The sequence below is a fragment of the Mustela putorius genome, unplaced genomic scaffold (genome assembly GCF_011764305.1).
Source record: "Mustela putorius furo isolate JIRA1106 unplaced genomic scaffold, ASM1176430v1.1 tig00000139_pilon_pilon_pilon, whole genome shotgun sequence".
Classification (NCBI taxonomy): Eukaryota; Metazoa; Chordata; class Mammalia; order Carnivora; family Mustelidae; genus Mustela; species Mustela putorius.
In genome coordinates, this window is record NW_025421293.1 from 5,161,554 (window position 1) to 5,180,411 (window position 18,858).

The following is an 18,858-nucleotide window of genomic DNA, read 5'->3' on the forward strand; positions in this document are numbered from 1 at the left end:
CCTACGCTCGCACTTATTTTCGGTTCCCGGTGACGGGGAGGGACAGCTCCGTCCACCCGCCGGCCGCGGCTCGTGCTCACGGCCCGCGCGGCCGTCTCGAACCCCCACGGCCCGGGCTGCGTGGCCCGGACCTGCGCTGCGTCGGTCACAGACACATACAAGCTTCGGTTCTTTCCCCGGGTTCCCGCTGAGAATGAACGAGATACAGACTTAGCGACGTGAGTGTGACAAGGACTTTTCGGACCGGAAGTACACTTGTGGAATCCAGGCTTTTAGGTAACTAACCTTCAATAGTCACCTCAACTTCGGGGTCCTCACTTGTTTCTGAAGGGACATGCTGAGTAGAATCTTGAAAAAAATAAAATTCTAAAATGACATTCATTATAAAGCACTTTCCGTATGTTCCAACATTGCACTGATTTGTTACTCCAAAAGCAGCCTACAAGAAAATTTTTACTGGCATCTGAATTCAGCTCACAGTTGTCCGGTGACAGTATCTGGCCCTTTTCACGGCAAACAGGGATGAGAGAAAACAAAAGGCCAAGCGCCGGGCACCCGGGATCATACCAAATTACTGGCACTAAGCACTAATGGACTCAAAACCCTCGGATTTTAGAAGAAGGCGATTATAATGCTGTCACTATTCTTTTCCTGCTAGAACTAAAAAATGCTAGGACAGGCACAAAGGCTTTTCTCTCTTGCTTACTATTTCCCCTCTTTTTTTCAGAAACCCCAGGAGTGGTTTACATCATTAAATAAAACCACAATCCACACTTCACTTCGGGGACCTTCATATCAAGACAATGACCGGGACGGAGGCACACAGGATTCTATCCCCGAACTTGATGTGGGACTTAGAGATTTTATTTCTATCTGCGTTACTACACAAAACCGATGTACATCAGAACGTTAGTGCTGGAAAGCTCAGCTAGAGAGTATTCCCATCGACTCTCTTCTCATTTTGCAAAGGTTGAGAGAGTCGTTGATCTGCCAAAGATCATGTTCACTTGTTAGTAAAGGGAAAAAAGACCAGAACCCAGGTTCGACTCAACTCTGTTCATAATGCACTGTGACCAAAAAAATCTCAAACATCAAGTATGTCAAAGCCTAGTTATCTGGTGACAGCACTGGGGACTGCGGAGCAACGCAGACTGCCCGAGGACTGCCTGGGCCGGGCGTGGCCTGCACACAGGTAGCCCCCTGTGGCACACGGACCGCCTAGCTAAAACGGAGATGTTACAGATGTTATGGAGGAAACATCTAATTACCTGTACAGAGTAAGACATCAAAAAAAAAAAAAAAAAAATTCATCATAGAATTTTCTGTAAAAAGATCTCAAAAAGAAACGTAACTGAATTTGGAAAGCTTAGTCAACATTCCAGGGTCCTTAAGACCTCTCTCTCCTCAAAAGAGGGTAGAAATCAAATTATTTATTTTAAAAAGTTAAATAAAAAGCACATAAAAGAAATAAAAATTTATCGTATAGATTCCTGTTTTATTCCGGGGGGGAAAAGGCACAACATGACCAGTTTATGAGAGAAATCGTAATTCTAAAACGAGAGTCAGGTACCTTATGCCAGTCATGCTGGAGCTACAGAAACTGCTGAGAAAAAGGAAGCCATTTGGCAAGGTAACAGTTTCACTTAGGATTGAGAGAATTTCAAGAGCCGCACCACAATTCAGTATTTCCTCAGTGCCACAACCAGAGGAGGACTGGCTGGGAAACAGACAGTGAGTTCCACACAGGGCAGTCGTGGGGGTGAAAATAAGCAGAAAGAAAACCCCTCCTTTATTTATCTTATATGGAAATACTACTCTCTTCTAAAAAACGGCACCGTTAAATAAAATGTCTGAGGATGAAGTATGAGCAGAGCCCATCATACTTGTCGGTCTGCGATACTGGAGTCATCCTTTCTCAAGGGACCCCTAACATGGCACAAGACGCTCAGGATGAGAGGGCAGCACTCTGTGCCGTGAAGTTTTACCAACCACTTCCGTTTCTGTGCCCACATGTTTTATCACTCAGTAGAGTAAAATGTGTATGTAACACCTTAGGACTAAAAAAATAAACCTGTTGGCTAAAAAGGCATATTGTAACAATCACCTTTTGGGTTCCAAATAAGGTATTTTAAGGGTAATATTTCATAGAGAACAAACGTAATACAGATACTGCAAATTAAAAACCCTTGTATCTAACCTTCTGCAGGTGCTTCCATTTCTGTTCCTTCGTTGCCTTCTGAAGAACGGTGGCTTCCTAAAGAGAAAATAAACCACATGTACTAAACCAGTAAAAACTTACACTGAAAGAAGAGAAACTAGGCAACAGCGCAAATCATTTAACACTTAACCATACGACACATACAAACTGATTAATTCTTTCGCAGTTAATTCCAACAATGTGATCTAATTCAGAAAAGACATGTAACACTTCTATTTGAAAGTACAAAGAATTATTTTAAAATGTAAATAGATAAAGTAAACCTAAGTAGGTTTGGGGATTTAATAGTATTTACTATAACTATACAATAAAATTACTGATAGATGTTGGAATGTGAGATACAGAACAATTATGGTTCAAGGTACCATGCTCATCTGTCAATGACGCACACACAGAAACACAATCAGAGTGAATGCTATCTTTGCTCACAGACTCTATTAAAGTCTACACAAACAAGTTCAGGTTTTGCTGTGAAATGTTTCCTGCTTTCCATTTTTACAATGGCGGAAGCTATGGAAACTCAATCCCCATTATTTAATCAAAGTTGTACTAAAAGGAAACTCGTAAGTTAAAATTTAAGATACTACCTTTAGTCTCAAAAGCATTTTAATTCAGGTAATATAATCTGCCTGCTTCTAAAAACTGGAACATAAAGCAATGTATCAGGTTAGGCAGTCACAAGGTAAACAGGCTCACCCTACCAGAGCAGAAGCTTACTCATAAATAGGAAAGAAGGAACCTACAACAGAGAGCCACTTAGGATTAATTGCCCAAACTGCCCCAGAATATTCATCCTCTGTCCTTAATGTCTGAGCTGCAAACATGGAAAAAGCTGGAAATCACTGCATTCGTGGATCAATGAATATATGTCCTAGGAGTAAGAGTAAGTCACACAGGGGAAGCAAAATCCAATCTGCCTGGCCATCCCCTGGGTACGTGAACTCCAAACGTACTAAAGGTGTGACCCCCTCGGACATAGGTTTTAAGTATATTTTATTTTAATTTTTTAAAGAGCATCAGTTATGGTTTCAAAAACTCCCATTCAATACCTAGTACCTTTTAACTTAAAAAGCCACGCTAAAGTCAAATACTTTGGGTTTCTGAATGTCTAGCTTTATGAAGCCATAATAATCTTGGGGTTCTCTTCCACTTACTCCATATTATAAAAACTCACCTGAGCTCAAATGCTAGGTAAATCTATAAATCTAGAGCCACGGTTTATTCTTTAAGTAACTTTTAAACTATGCTTTCTCAACACACAGTGACCACCCTCCCCCAACACCTTTAACGTTAAGATCTGAATTCATGGAGCCTCTTGACTTTTGACTGTAAAGTCAAAGAAAACAAAAGATGTGAGGTCAAAGGAGATCATGAGGCAGAGAACAGGGCTTCACAGGAAAGGGGGGGGGTCAAGTTACGAGACTCTTCCACCCTGATATCACAGAGTGCGTGTCAGCAAGGATTGTGTCCTTTCTGTTCTTTTTTTAAATCTGAAATAAGCAATTGCATTTACAGTCAAAGTAAACTTAAAAAAAAAAAAAAAAATTCTACTTGACCACAGCCAGAATAGACGTAAAAGTAAAAGCCATCACAAACAGCCTACCATCCTCAAGTTAGGGCACACCATCCAAAAATTCCCAGAAAAGGATTCAATTAATAAATGCAGGGATTTATTTACAAAGTGGTCATTTCACAGATCTTTCTAAAAACTAAATATCAACATGACCTTATCAAATTTACAGTACTAGCTATACAATAAACACCGTATTTCTGGCTATTCTGATATAAGGTATAAATGTGTACTTTACCTTAAATATGAAAGTGTGTCATGTACCCATTTCGAGATTCATTACTAGATTCACAAAAGGGAAAATTGGTTTTGAAAAATTGTTGCTTGTGAAGTTCATTTATGTTTAAAAAAAAGGCCAATACATTTTCTTTTTCCTTTTCCATTTAGAAAAGTAACAATACAGATATTAATACTAAAACACAGTCTGTGCGATATAAAGAACATCACATCAGAACAGTTATGTGCGAAAACGGAAGCAAAAAGGTTATACCTTGCAAAGACTTCGAAAGGGGAAGTTTGTCATCAACATCATCAGTTTCGGAAGGGCCTGCTTTGGAATACAAAGATAATACTTCAAAAGTAATCCCAAAAATATATTTTGGGTCACTTCAGTAAACAGATTTGGGTGAGAGATATGGAGTAATAACAGCCTTTTCATGAACCAAAAAAAAAGGCAAAATGAAAAAAAAATGTATGACAAAATGAATGGTGTCGATGCATGGTCTTAGTGAATGGAAAAGGTGTACTCAGATAAATTCGTTTATAGACAGTCTATTTTGAAATTTTGAAAATGACCAGACATATATGAATTGAATGGGAATGACATGTCTAAAACGGTGGACATGGGTCTTTCTACCCAGTAGATGGCTGGTTTCTAACAGCAAAACTCTAACTTTCCACTTCACACAGACTGTAACTGCAGATCTATCACACGAGGTGTATTTCTTCCTTCCTTTGCAAATATTTAGTGCTCGCTTCGGCAGCACATATACTTTACAAATATTTAAATTTCTTTTTGTAATGCTGAAGAAAACTGCTGAATCAATTGTTATACCTTCCTTGGAATCTCTAAATTCATGTAATTAAACTGTCAGTAAGCCTGAATCTCCACTGAAACAGAGAACAAGACAAACTAACAGTTATTAGTTCATAATTCCCTCTTTCCTGCAGATCCATTGGACTCCTTAATAACCTCACACTCTCCTTCCTAGTTACTAATACATAAAGCATTTTGAGTCAACTAAACCTTCATAGAAGGCTATAAAAATTTTGACAACACATTACACGCAATATCAAGCTTGTTAGTGATGAGAGTGATCAATCTGAAACAGACAAATCTAATGGCTACTTAAAAGAAACAATGTTCCCGAGGCTGTGACCTCAAGTCCTGTGATGACTACAAGGAAGAAAAAAAAAAAAACCAAACCAATGTTCTTGTACTAAAATGAATACAAGACACTTCACTAACTCTGAATCCAGCCAGGACCGTATTTTAAGACTTTTGAAAAGTACCAACTCATGAGAAATACCACAAAGACCCAAACTACACCTTATAAGTAAAGAATATGTTGTAGAAGAAAAGTTCAGAGAAAATGTACAAACTGCATTTGAAATTTCAATTAAGAGCAAGACACGGTATGAAAGAGACTTGATACTACACTTGATCTTAGCCAAAAGGCCGAGAAGCGATGATGAAAGAGACTTGAATTAAATGCCAAATTCACTGCTTCCTAGTCCTCTGCTCCTGGGTAAACAAAACACAGAAAACAATTAAATGACAGCCAAGGGTGTTACTTGACCTCTAAGTTCGGCTTTAGCTGCTTTTTCTGAAGTCTGGCTCCACAGTATTCTCAGCATGGTTCTAGTCTCATCTTTTAAAAAGAAGGTCCTCCTTAACATCAAGTACATTCTTGTACAATGTTCAATGTATAGGATTTCTGTTTGTTTGGTTTTTTTTTTTTGATTATTTATTTATTTGACAGAGAGAGATTACAAGTAGGCAGAGAGGCAGGCAGAGAGAGAGAGGAGGAAGCAGGCTCCCTGCTGAGCAGAGAGCCCGATGCGGGACTCGATCCCAGGATGGTGAGATCATGACCTGAGCCGAAGGCAGCGGCTTAACCCACTGAGCCACCCAGGCGCCCTAGGATTTCTGTTTTAAATAGCCTGTTTACTTCTGAATTCTAATTACACTAATTATATTACATTCAGAGAACTTAAGATTATCTGTGAACAATGATAAAGTCCATTTTTGTAAAAGAGTCTTGCTCTGTAAATTGATGTGCTTGGTGCTCAGGTCTACATGCGCCATCACTTAGCTTCCATTTCTAAACCGGAGAATGCGCATTTCCTACTTACAATCTGCAGGTGTTCATCAGCGTGATGGTTTAGTAACTGACTGTCACTTGTTAGAATCTCCCACATGACTGGGGTGCCTGGGCGGCTCAGCAGTTATCTGCCTTTGGCTCAGGTCATGATCCCAGGGTCCTGGGATTGAGACCTGCACCGGGCCCCTGGCTCACAAGGGAGCCTGTTTCTCCCTCTGCCTGCCACTTCCCCAGCTTCTGCTTGCACTCTCTGTCAAATAAGTAAATCTTAAAACCTTTTAAATAATGCTTAAAAACCTTAAAAAAAAATCTCCCATGACTGAGATCTACAAATTTTAACAACTGTGTCAAGTCTTTTTTCCATTTTAATCTTGAGACTATACTGTAAGGTATATACAAAGGTGTATGTTTGTGTGTCTGTGTATATACTATACAGTACACATTAATAACCACTGTATCAACCACTATAACAACCCATGTAGTTTAACTTTCTATACCTATTACTTTTTCCTTCTTTGGCCTCAAATTAATATTGTTAAGTTTGACTTCTAGTAGTTATATGTGCCCAGGAGACCTTCACAGATCACTATCCTCTCAAACTATCTATGTTTAATTTTAGCTATGTATGCTTTAACACACACACATACATTTTATTCATTCTAAGGACACTCAAAATGCAAGTGTTATCTACACAGTCACGAAATCAAACAGTCCTAATGCCCCCATGTGACGACCACTACCCTAGAAAGCACTGGCAAGTGCACAGAGGTATTTAGGAGGCTATTTTATTTTATTTTATTTTTAAAGATTTTATTTATTTATTTGACAGAGAGAGATCACAAGTAGGCAGAGAGGCAGGCAGAGAGAGAGGAGGAAGCAGGCTCCCCTGCTGAGCAGAGAGCCCGATGCGGGACTCGATCCCAGAACCCCGAGATCATGACCTGAGCTGAAGGAAGCGGCTTAACCCACTGAGCCACCCAGGCGCCCCTAGGAGGCTATTTTAAAATGCTGAAAGTTTGGGAGGAAAACATAAATGTCCAATGGAGAAGAATGAACAAATGAATTACGTATACTGTACAACAATACTATTAAATATACAAGTGATAAAACGAGTTCATCTCAAAAACTCAAACCAAATGAGGGACATACAAGTTGCTATGTACATACTAACATATATACCGTGATACCATTTGTGTCAAGCTTAGAAACTAGCAAAATACTAACTATAAAACGCATGTGCATGGAAATACTCGAGAGACACGTCTGTGGGAACAGATAGGTAGGAAAGGCGTAAGATCCTTCTGGCTAAGGGGCAGCTTGCTGGCTTTATTTCAGCTCGGTCAGGACCGCAGGGTCCGGCCTAGACCGCACATGGAACCTGCTTAGTATCGATCCTCTCTCTTCCTCCCTTTGCTCTTGCAGCCCCCCCGAGAAACCCAAACAGACCTTTACTGATAAGGATGACCCTCAATTTCAAGAAAATGGTTAACTTGGAGGAACAGAACAGAAAAGTAGAGATTTGGGAGAGCCCAAAGAAGAGGGTCAATTCCGGGGGGGGGGGGTGTCAAAAGACGAAGATGCCCCAAACCTGGGCAGATGTACGTTACGTCTTTAGGTTTCAATATTTCACTTTAAAATAAAGTATTTTAGAAATACATACAGCAATGCAAATAAATGATCTGCAAGCACACCTAACAATAGGTCTCAGAAACTTTGCTGAAAGCCTAGGGGTGTCCAGCTGGATCATTCGGTGGAATAAGTTGATTCTGGGGTTGTGAGTTCAAGCCCCAAACTAGGTGTAAAGATTACTTAAAACAAACAAACAAACAAAAAACCCAAATAAATAAAAATATTTTTTGAAAAACCGAAGCCTAAAACAGTACATGCAAAAGGATTCCACTTACATGAAACACAAAACCAGACAAAACTAAGGTAGGTTGCAACAGGTCAGGAGAAGGGTCACCACTGGAAGTGGCTGCCTAGAAAAGAGCCCAAGGGAAGGAGCTTCTAGAGAAATTGGCACCTAACGACAGCCCTTCCAAAAGCACGAGGAAACACGGACCCAGGGTCAGCCGGAGATGTCAGTGCTGTTTAGAATGGCTCGAACAAGGAGACAGAAGTAGCAGCAGAGACAGCAGACTTAAAGGACTATCAACCAACCTTAACAGAGTTAAAATAACTGAAATTATGAAAAGAGTATTCTCTAACCACAAGAGAAAGAAAATGAGAATCAGTAACAGAAAAGACACCGAGGAGTCCACTAGTATGTGCAGATTAGAACTACACACTTCTTAAAAACAAAAAACAAACAAACAAAGAAAGCCAACTACACACTTGTGCTATGACCCACGAATCACAATACTGGGTCTCTCCCCAAAACATACAAAAGCACTAATTCAAAGGGATCTATGCACCCCTATGTTTACTGCAGCATCACTTACATTGGCCAAATTACGGAAGCTCCCAAGTGTCTATAGATGGATGAATGGACAAAGAAAATGTGGAATCCAGAGAGAATGGAATACTACTCAGCCATAAAAAGAATGAAATCTCGCCACTTGCAATGACATGGGCAGAGCTAGAATATTGTGCTAAGCAAAGTCAGTCAGTCAGAGAGAGACAAATACCCTATGATTTCACTCATATGTGGAACTTCAGAAACAAAACAAACGAGTAAAGGGGAAAAAATAACAGAAAGACAAAGGGAGAAACAGACTGCCCTAGAATGAGGGCAGTTTTGATGGCCGCAGTTAGGGAGATGCTACGGGTATCTAGTGGGTAAAGGCCAGGAAAGCTACTACACCTTCTGCAACTCACAGCATAACAGGGATACCCACAGCAGCGAACTGTCTGATTAAAATGTCAATATTGGGGCGCCTGGGTGGCTCAGTGGGTTGGGGCCTCTGCCTTCGGCTCAGGTCACGGTCCCGAGGTCCTGGGATCGAGCCCCGCGTCGGGCTCTCTGCTCGGCGGGGAGCCTGCTTCCTCCTCTCTCTACCTGTCTCTCTGCCTATTTGTGATCTCTGTCTGTCAAATAAATAAATAAAATCTTTAAAAAAAAAAAAAAGAAAGAAAAAGTCAGTATTGACAAGCTTGAGAAACCCTGAGCCAGAGCAACCAAGAAAAACAGACACAAATTTAAAAAGACTGAAAATGAGAGGGGCATCACTATAGACCCTGAAATATTGAAATTAAAACAACAACAAAAATGCTTAAGGCAACGTAGTCAGATTCCCTTAAAAAAAAAAAAAAAAAAAAACGGCTTAAGCTCAATCAAGACTACGCAGGGGCGCCTGCGTGGCTCAGTGGGTTAAAGCCTCTGCCTTTGGCTCAGGTCACATTCTCAGGGTCCTGGGATCGAGCCCCGCATCAGGCTCTCTGCTCAGCGGGGGGCCTACTTCCCTTCCTCTCTCTTCGCCTGCCTCTCTGCCTACTTGTGATCTCTGTCTGTCAAATAAATAAATAAAATCTTTAAAAAAAAATAAAAAGGGAAAAAGAAATACATAACCTGAACAGCCCACAACTATTATAAGAAATTTAAAAATCAAAAAATAGACTGAGTTTAAAAAGTTTCCATTATGGAAACCAAAAGGTCTAGGTGGCTTCACTGGCAAATTTCGCCAAACACTAAAGAACAGAATAGTAGCAAATCTACAAAAACACTGCTCCATTACATCACTTCCCAATCCATTCTACTGAGGCCAGTATTAACCAAAACCAGATACAAAGACATTTACAAGGAAAGAAGCCTTCTGACTCATATAGCTTAAAATCAATAATATATAGGAAGAATACATTATAGCCAAATAGGGTTTACTATCCCGTAACGTGTGGCTGGTTTAACATTTGAAAATTAGCATCAATCACCATTTTAACAAGAGTAAACAAGAAAAACCCATATAATCATCTCTAGAGATGTAGAAGACCTTTTTTTTCTTTTTAAAGATTTTATTTATTTATTTGACAGACAGAGATCACAAGTGGGCAGAGAGGCAGGCGGTGGCGGGGGAGCAGGCTCCCCACTGAGCAGAGAGCCCGATGCGGGGCTTGATCCCAGGACCCTGAGATCACGACCTGAGCTGAAGGCAGAGGTTTAATGCACTGAGCCACCCAGGCACCCAAGAAGACCTTTTTCTTTAAAAAGATTTTATTTATTTATTTATCAGAGAGAGAGCGCACACAAGCAGGGGGAACAGCAGGCAGAGCAGGCAGAGGGAGAAGCAGGCTCCCTGCCGAGCGAGGACAGTGCAGGACAAGATTCCAGGACCCTGGGATCATGACCTGAGCTGAAGGCAGACACTTAACCAACTTAGCCACCCAGGTGCCCCTAGAAAAGACCTTCTACAAATTTGACATCCAATCACTACAAGCACAGACAAACGAGAACTTCTTCAAACAGATGAAAGGTATCTATGAAATCCCCACGGCTATTCTACTGAAAGATCTGGACGTCTACTCTCACTATTCCTGTCCGACACAACACCAGAGGGTCCCAGAGAGCGCAAGTAACACAAGGAAAAGGAAGGAATGACATTGTCTACTTAGAAAGTCCCAAAGACTTTACCCACAAGTTGCTAGAACTAGTAAGTGAATTTTAACTGAGTCACAAGATACAAGGTCAGTACCTAAAAACTGGAGTTTCTCTGGACTGGCCATAGTTGGAAGTGAAATGTACAAAACAGTCCTATTTTCAGTAACAACAAAAAACATTAAATATTTAGATGTATATCTTACAAAATGTACATTACAGGATCTCTCTGCCAAAAACAAACCTCTGAAAAAAGAAATCTAGGAAAAGCTATAGAAGCATGGTCATGAACCAGAAGAAGGGGCATGAAGGGAATTAGCCAGAATCAGCCGCACGGACTGACCACAATCTCTACCAGTGTCCCTGCAGTTTTCCCGAACAATCACCAAGTTGATTTTTACAACTCATATGATAGATAAGATAAAGGAGCTAAAATAGACCAAATAATTTTGGGAAAGAACAACAATTCTGTAGGACTCCCACACTCTGATTTCAAGACTTACTGGACGCTACAGTACTCGACACATGTAGAAGTTGGTCAAAGGAGACACGGCGATCAATGGAACAGAGCCATAAAGCTAATGCAAAGGAAAAGAACAGTCTTTCAACAAACGCTAGTGGAAAATCTGGATAGCCATACACTCAGGTTGGAACCAAACATCCTCCACACCACACAAAAGTTAGGCCTAAACTGATCGAAGACCTAAACGTAAAAGTACACAACTTTTATAAAACACAGAAGATACGTATTATCTAGCTCTTACCTTCAACTGCACCTAAAGTACTACATTTCAGGCCATCTCTCCCTCTACAAACATCCGATTTCCAACCCTCATTTTCCAGTCTTCACCTTGAATCACTCAGCCTACAGTCTCAAAAGGGGACAGGAAAGCTTCTATACTCGTGGCTGAAAATAACACAACTCTGAACAGGCAGTAACCAAAGATAAAAGCAGACCTTTTTATTGTAAAAATAATCTGTGTTGAAAAAAAGACTATTTCATTCAACAGTATTTATCAAATTTATGTCCATGTATTAGGAAAGTACCAACGGCTACTTTAATAAAGGCTAAATTTTTTCCAAAATTTTAACTGTTTAATTAAAACTCCACAGAACTGTCTCAACCTGTTAGCCATGTGATTACTAACATCACAAGAATAAAATGTGCAAAACTGACAAAAAAAAAAAATGAAATTCACTATTAAAGTTTAATATATGTACATAGGTATTCACATGACTGCAAATCAGAATAAATTCATTCATAAAACTTTCACAATGCTCCAGAATTCATAAGAGTTTATCTTTTTAAATGAGCTACAAGTAGCAGGCAAATGGCAAATCACAAGTAAACGAGGTCTCTAAGACACTCACTAAAATGGCTAAAAAGAAGACGACTGACAGGACAAGTGTGGGCAAGGATGTGGAACAACTCGGAAGTACTCATACATTGCCGGTGGAAATGTAAAATAGTACAAGCACTGTGCAAAACACTTTGGTGGTTTCTTACAAAATTAAATACCTACCATATGTCCCAGCTATGCCATTTCTAGGAATCTACTCAAGAGAAATGAAGGCATATTTCCATACAACAATTTGCACAAAAATTCAAAGCAACTTTGTTTTTAAGAGCCCCCCAAAGCAGACACAACCAAAATATCAATATACAAAGAGATAAACAAACTGTGGCAGACAGACATGCAATGGAATAATCCTCAGCAACAAAATGGCATTAGTTACGGATATATGTAACACTGTGGATGAATTTCAAAACAATTATGTGGAATGAAAGAAGTCACACAAGAAAACAGTACATACTTTATAATGATTCCACCCACAGAAATTTCTTAAAAAATGGAAACTCAAGTCAAATGACAGGAAACAGATCAGTGGTTGGCTTGGGAGGGCAGTGAATTGCAACAAAACACAAAGGAACTTGAGGGTTACGGAAATGTCATTATCCTGACTATAGTACAGACAGATTTATGGGTATATACAGACAACGACACTCATCAGCTTTTACACTTTAAATATTTTCAAGTATTTTATGCACCTCTAAAAATAAAATGGACTATAAATACAGAAAACATTCTTCTCAACTAAAAGCCAATGATGGGTAAGAGCAAAGTGCATTATTACGCCACAACCTTTAACAAGCGAGCAGAAAGATGTGGAACGAGGTGAGAAATTATAGCCAAGACTTCATGAAACTCTTACCTTTTGTAGATTATTAAGATAATGATAATGGTCACACAGGTATTTTTTATTGCACAAACAGAATATTCGAGGCTCAGAAGACCTCTTGTGTCTTGCAAATAACACTAGAAACTAGAACTGAATTCTAAATTGTGCCACAACTTTTGCTTGCCTTTCAAGAACATTAATGGCTATTTTACATCTCCCCTGTAGACAGATGGCTTATTTCACTGCCACATTTTGGAAATCTAGCTTATTCCAGTGATAAATTATAAGCATGCATGCCAATCAAGAAACAATCCATAAAGCAATATTAAATGAATTTAGGCAATTGGTAAATTTGAACAACTTTTGAAAAGAAAAACGGCATACACAGTATTACCTTGAATGTTATATTGATAGTAATCAGGGTCCTCTGATTCTTCTTTTACTGTCACAGCTGCCATCTCCAGGGAAATACCTGTAAAAGGAAGTGAACGTACCTAATTACACTTTAGGGCATGCAGGTAGACGATGCAGGAAAATCTCTCCTGCCCTAATAATGCAGAGCAACACATACATAAAGACTGTAAAAAGACAAAAGTTTGGTAGGTATAGCAAAGGGGCAAAAATCATCTAAAATCCCAACAAAACAAAGTTCTGTTACTAATTTTCTGAGATTATTTGCTGCTAACTTTTTTCTCGGATTTCTTCTCTCTGGATTTGAAGAAAATCAGTCATACTTCTCTTTTCACACAACATTAAAATGCTTTTACAGGGTCACCTGGCTGGCTCAGTTGGCAGAGCACACGACTCCTAATCTCATGTCCTGAGTTCAAGTCCCACACTGTGTGCCGAAATTACTAAAGGAATTAGAAAGACGTTGACAAACTACTGAAAATCACGTGTAGCGGCACCCGACTCAGTCAGGTATGCATCTGTCTTGGCTCAGGTCATGGTCTCAGAATCCGACTTGAAGCCCCGCATCAGGCTCCATCCTGGGCAGAGAACCTGCTTAAATTGTCTCTCTTCCTGTCCCTCTGCCCCCTGCTGAAAGGTGGAAGGCAGGACTTGTAAACCTCAGTTGTAATGACTCAACAGTCCGCAGTCAAGATGGCATAACTGTAAACCATTTTCAGAAGATACAATGATTTTTCTTCCCTCCTAATAAATCCCTTTATGAACAAGGGGACAAAATGTACCTTTCTGCCTAACGCTGTGCCTATGGTTAGGACAGATAATTGGACGTGGGCCTCTGTGGCTATAACAAAAGCACACACCGCCCACCTGCACACGCATGAAGGCTCACTGTGTGCGGCTCTCCAGCGGTCTGACCCTGCGCCGGGGCTACGTGACGCGAGCAGCTCGGAGAGAGGATCACCAACTGGAAACAGCCAGGAAGAGCTAGCTTTCCATGCCAAGGGACACTTATCCCTAACGCAACAAGCAATTACCAGCAGGAGACGGGTGTGCTGCCCATGACGGCAGCAGAGAACAGTCTGGAACCCTGAGATTCTGCGGGCCGTCCCTTGACCACAATGGTGCTCATCAGTAAAGAGAAAAATGAAAGCAAACAAAAAAGGCAAATCCACCGGGGATTTAGACGCTTCGGGAATGAAGGTTCGCGCGGCCCCAAAGAGGTGAACGGCCTCACCAGCTACCGTCCTGACTGAAGGCAAAGGAAGTGCAACGTAATGGGCAATGAATTCGAGAAGGTATTAATTTTTGTGACAAACTGTAGAAATGTGAACATGTGCCTATTTTCTTCCATGTTAGGAATGTCTTTCTGCAAATGCAACGTATTTGGGATATAAACTCTTCTTCCTTCTACTGTGCATGATTATTTCACAAGTTTTGTTCGGCTTCCGTTACTATGCAGCCTCTTGGAAAACGAATATTCAAATCGGTTGAGAGTGAATCTGAGACACAAGTAACACAGCTCCCGAATGGACACGACTGGACACTGCTAGGTCTCCCAGAGACAGGCACGAGGCCTGTCAGGACCCTGGAAGCCCTCATTCTGGGGAGAGACCAGAAACGACGGACGGCGTGCGAAAGAGAGCCGCATCCCGCATCCCGCATCCCGCCCGCCGAACGGCTGTTCTGCTCTCGGTAAGCCAAGTGTGTGCAGGCGGGTGCGGCCGGAGCGGCCGGAGGGAGCAGCCAGTGCGGCCACGACGCTGGTGTCCCAGCTCCAGACGCACCCCCAGACCCTGCTGGAGCCTGGACTGCAAACCAGTCTGGCTCCTTGCAAAACTCCCAAGGGAGCACAAGAGGGAGGAGGCTACAAGGCCAGAGCAGAGACCGTGAACCGGCAACGTCCTTTTGGCTTCTTGTCCGCATCCTATTCCGGTCAGGGTCACAGACCCTCCGTCAACCTGGAGAAAGCAGACCCTTCCCATAGCAAACAGCAAGACCCAGTGGCAATTTTCCCACCACCACCAGAACCAGTTTTAACACGTCCCCGTCCCTTGAGACACCAGCACCACCCAACGGTCTGCCCCCTCAGCAGCAGTCAGAAGCCAAGTTCTAGGGGCGGCAGCCCATTCCCGGGGTTGCTCCGCAGCTGATACTTGATCATACTCCTCGTTACCAAGCTAGTGATGAAAACCGGCTCATCTTTATGGTGGGTTTTCTCTACGGCTTCTCTCTCCTGACCAGACCATGACTGTTATACCCAAGACATATATACCAAAAAAAAAAAAAAAAAAGTAAAATGGAAATATCAAAAGAAATTGCAGAATAAATTGAGAATATGAAGAAATACAACATCAGGGAGAACAAAGAAACCTTGGGGCGCCTGGGTGGCCCAGTCATTAAGCCTTCGGCTCAGGTCATCATCTCAGGGTCCTGGGATCGAGCCCCACATCAGGCTCCCTGCTCAGCAGGAGCCTGCTTCTCCCTCTCCCACTCCCCCTGCTTGTGTTCTGTCTCTCGCTGTCTGTTTCCCTCCCTCTCTCTGTGTCGCATCAATAAATAAAATCCTTTAAGAAAAAAAAAAAGAAACCTCTGTGAGAGCGCTGCTATTACATCCATACATAAAGATGGTTAAAGGGACACCTGGGTGGCTCAGTTGGTTAAGCAGCTGCCTTCGGCTCAGGTCATGATCCCAGCATCCTGGGATCGAGTCCCACATCGGGCTCCTTGCTCCGCAGGGAGCCTGCTTCTCCCTCTGACTCTGCCTGCCACTCTCTCTGCCTGTGCTTGCGCTCTCTCTCTCTCTGACAAATAAATAAAGTCTTTAAAAAAAAAAATAAATAAATAAAAAATAAAGATGGTTAAAGAATTTAATAAAACAGGACTTTTCTCAATTCAGCATGCTCATATTTAGATAAAAACTATTCAGGAAATGACTATGTGAATAAAAGAAAAAACGATGTATAAAATGGTGATTGAGTTGCAATCAACCAAAAGCTAAACAGAAAACTGAGATCTCCTGTGGCATGAAAAAGAAAGGGAAAAACCTTCTGTAAAACAGTGTAATCAATTAAAATACTTCCTCCCAATGAAGATATTCAATGCCACCCTTCCTGCACATCTTCCGAAAAACCAGGACTTGGCCTGTACGTCGCATCCACAGAAGTTCCCGTTCTCTCTCCTCAACACCCCTCTCTCACACAAGCATAATTAATACAGCCTCGCCCTGGGGCGCCCGGGTGGCTTGGTCAGCTCAGGTCAGGATCTCGGGGTCATGGGATTGGGCCCCCAGTCGGGCTCCATGCTCAGCACGTAATCTGCTTGTCCCTATCCTCTCTTGCTCTCAAATAAATTAAATCCTTAAAAAAATAAATAAATACAGCTCCCCTTTCCCCAACTACCTACCCCCAATGCCAATAGCTGCCACCGAGCAAGGTCGGCAGCTACGTCAGGGAGGCCCCGGGAAGCAGAGGAGGCCGGCAGGACGAGGAGAGACTCACAGGAGGGGCAGGGGACACGAAGGGAGGGCGTTAGGAGACGGAGCTGGATGAGGGGGCGAGCAGAGTGGGGACAGCCCAGTAGGGAGGGTCAGAGCGGCCGTGAGGTAAGGAAGGTGGTGAGGAGCCATGGGTTAGACAACAGGACGGGGGTCACATGAAGTCATACTAAGAAGGTGTGGCTGGCAGGATTCTCACTCTAACAGAAGGGAATTATACAAGAAAAGGAGCAGGGGAAACCCCTGGGATGTCGAAGATCTGTAAAACGTCAACGAATGCATGTGTGTGTATGTGCATGGAAACACCCCAGGCACACACACCGGTTCCCACACATCGTCGCTGCGGAAGCAGCAACATCCCAAATGCAATAAGCACGCCCAGCACGGAGACCCTGTTGTCCTAACACCATTCAAAACGGAACCGGGGCTTCTCGGGACGGCAGACACTAGAGCCGGACTACAGAGAGAGCGAGATAAACCTTGACCACCTCCTATTGCATCAAAGTAAAAAGTTCTTGGGGCTCCTGGGTGGTTCGGTTGGTTAAGTGTGTGCCTCTCGGCTCAGGTCATGGTCCTGGGGTGCTGAGATGGAGCCCCGCACTGCGCGCCCTGCTCAATGGAGAGTCTGCTTCTCCCATTCTTGCTCTGTCAAATAAATTAAAAAAAAAAAAAAAACTAAAAAAAAAAAAAGTGACACTAAAATAAAAACTTTAAAGAATAATAAAAAACGTATTGTTTCCCATGGTAGGATTTCTGCAGCGAACGAGCACTGCCTTACAGACAGCAGCAGAGTCACCGCCCTCGCACTCCCAGGGGAACGGCAACCAGGACTCCACCGACGGGAACTGCCCGTCCACTGCCGTTTTATTAAAGCAGCAAAGGGTCAAAGAGCACGTGCACCTCAAAATTTAAGAAAGGGGGGCCTGGCTGGCTCAGTTGGTTGGAACTCCCGACTCTGAATCTCGGGAGTTATGAGTTGAAGCCCCATGTGGGGTATAGAGATTCCTTAAAAACAGAATGCTTAAAAATAAACAAATAAAGGGGCGCCTGGGTGGCTCAGAAGGTTAAAGCCTCTGCCTTCAGCTCAGGTCATGGTCCCAGGGTCCTGGAATCGAGCCCGCATCGGGCTCTTTGTGCTTCCTACTCTCTCTCTGCCTGCTGCTCTGCCTACTTGTGATCTCTCTGTCAAGTAAATAAATAAAATCTTTTTTAAAAATAAATAAAATAAAATGGTAAGAATTACCAAAGCATCACCTGTAAGAAAGCAACAATTTGGCACCCATGAAGAATCCCTGAAGCCGCGGACTCTAGCTCCTCTTCACTGGGTATGAGCAGTGTCGCCAGTCTGCCGACACAACTTCATCTTTGTTGGATTTTTTATCTCCCTTTCTTTTTTTTTTTTTTTTTTTTTTTTTTAAAGATTTTATTTATTTATTTTTTTGTAAGAGAGAGAGAGAGAGTGAGAGCAAGCACAGGCAGACAGAGTGGAAGGCAGAGTCAGAGGGAGAAGCAGGCTCCCTGCAGAGCAAGGAACCCGATGTGGGACTCGATCCCAGGACGCTGGGATCATGACCTGAGCCGAAGGCAGCTGCCTAACCAACTGAGCCACCCAGGCGTCCCTTTATCTCCCTTTCTTAAACAGACTAAGCATTTTCTCTTGCTTCTTGAATCTCTGACCATTAATTTAAATCCAGTACAACAACCCTTCATCGTCTGTCTTGCGAACAGCAATTCTTTGTGTCTCACATGTCCTCTGGCTCACTTTGGCCGACGCTGCCACCCTTCAGTTTTAATTCTTTCTTAGCCAAATGTAGTACTTAGCAATTATTCAAAGGATTACTAACTTTTTTCCCCCATAATGCTTTTAATCTAAACTCTTACGGTATCTGGACTCTTTCACATGTCACAAAGTCAAGTCAGACTCTCGGTATCTTGTTCGCAGTTCTCTAGCTGATTCTCTGGTGTTCTGCACACACAATCCAACCGTCTACAAGTTAATGGTACCTCCACTTCCTAACTACTTATCCCTCATCTGTGCTGGTTTGTCCTAGAAACTGGTAAGAAACTGGTGAAAATGTGCCTCTTTGTCCTACAAAGGGTGCTCCCGTGGTTCGCTATTCATCACAACGAAGG

General features: G+C 42.2%; 1 protein-coding gene and 1 pseudogene across 10 annotated transcripts in view; both read right to left on the reverse strand.

Annotated features, from left to right (window-relative positions):
• GTF2I (general transcription factor IIi) overlaps positions 1-18,858 on the reverse strand; it is a 105,822-nt gene that overhangs the window by 45,432 nt on the left and 41,532 nt on the right. For 2 of the 10 annotated variants that reach the window (XR_006605223.1, XM_045074933.1), the window contains exons 9-12: positions 13,216-13,293; positions 4,279-4,338; positions 2,198-2,254; positions 286-366 (exon numbers count right to left, since the gene is read on the reverse strand). Coding sequence is in view for 9 of the 10 variants with exons in the window: in XM_045074933.1 (XP_044930868.1) it covers positions 286-366; positions 2,198-2,254; positions 4,279-4,338; positions 13,216-13,293 (276 nt within the window). In the remaining variant the exon portion in view is untranslated. The remainder of the gene's footprint in view (positions 1-285; positions 367-2,197; positions 2,255-4,278; positions 4,339-13,215; positions 13,294-18,858) is intronic. The other 8 variants (XM_045074936.1, XM_045074934.1, XM_045074935.1 and 5 more) reach the window with 8 other exon arrangements.
• On the reverse strand, positions 5,366-5,478 carry LOC123390737 (annotated as a pseudogene).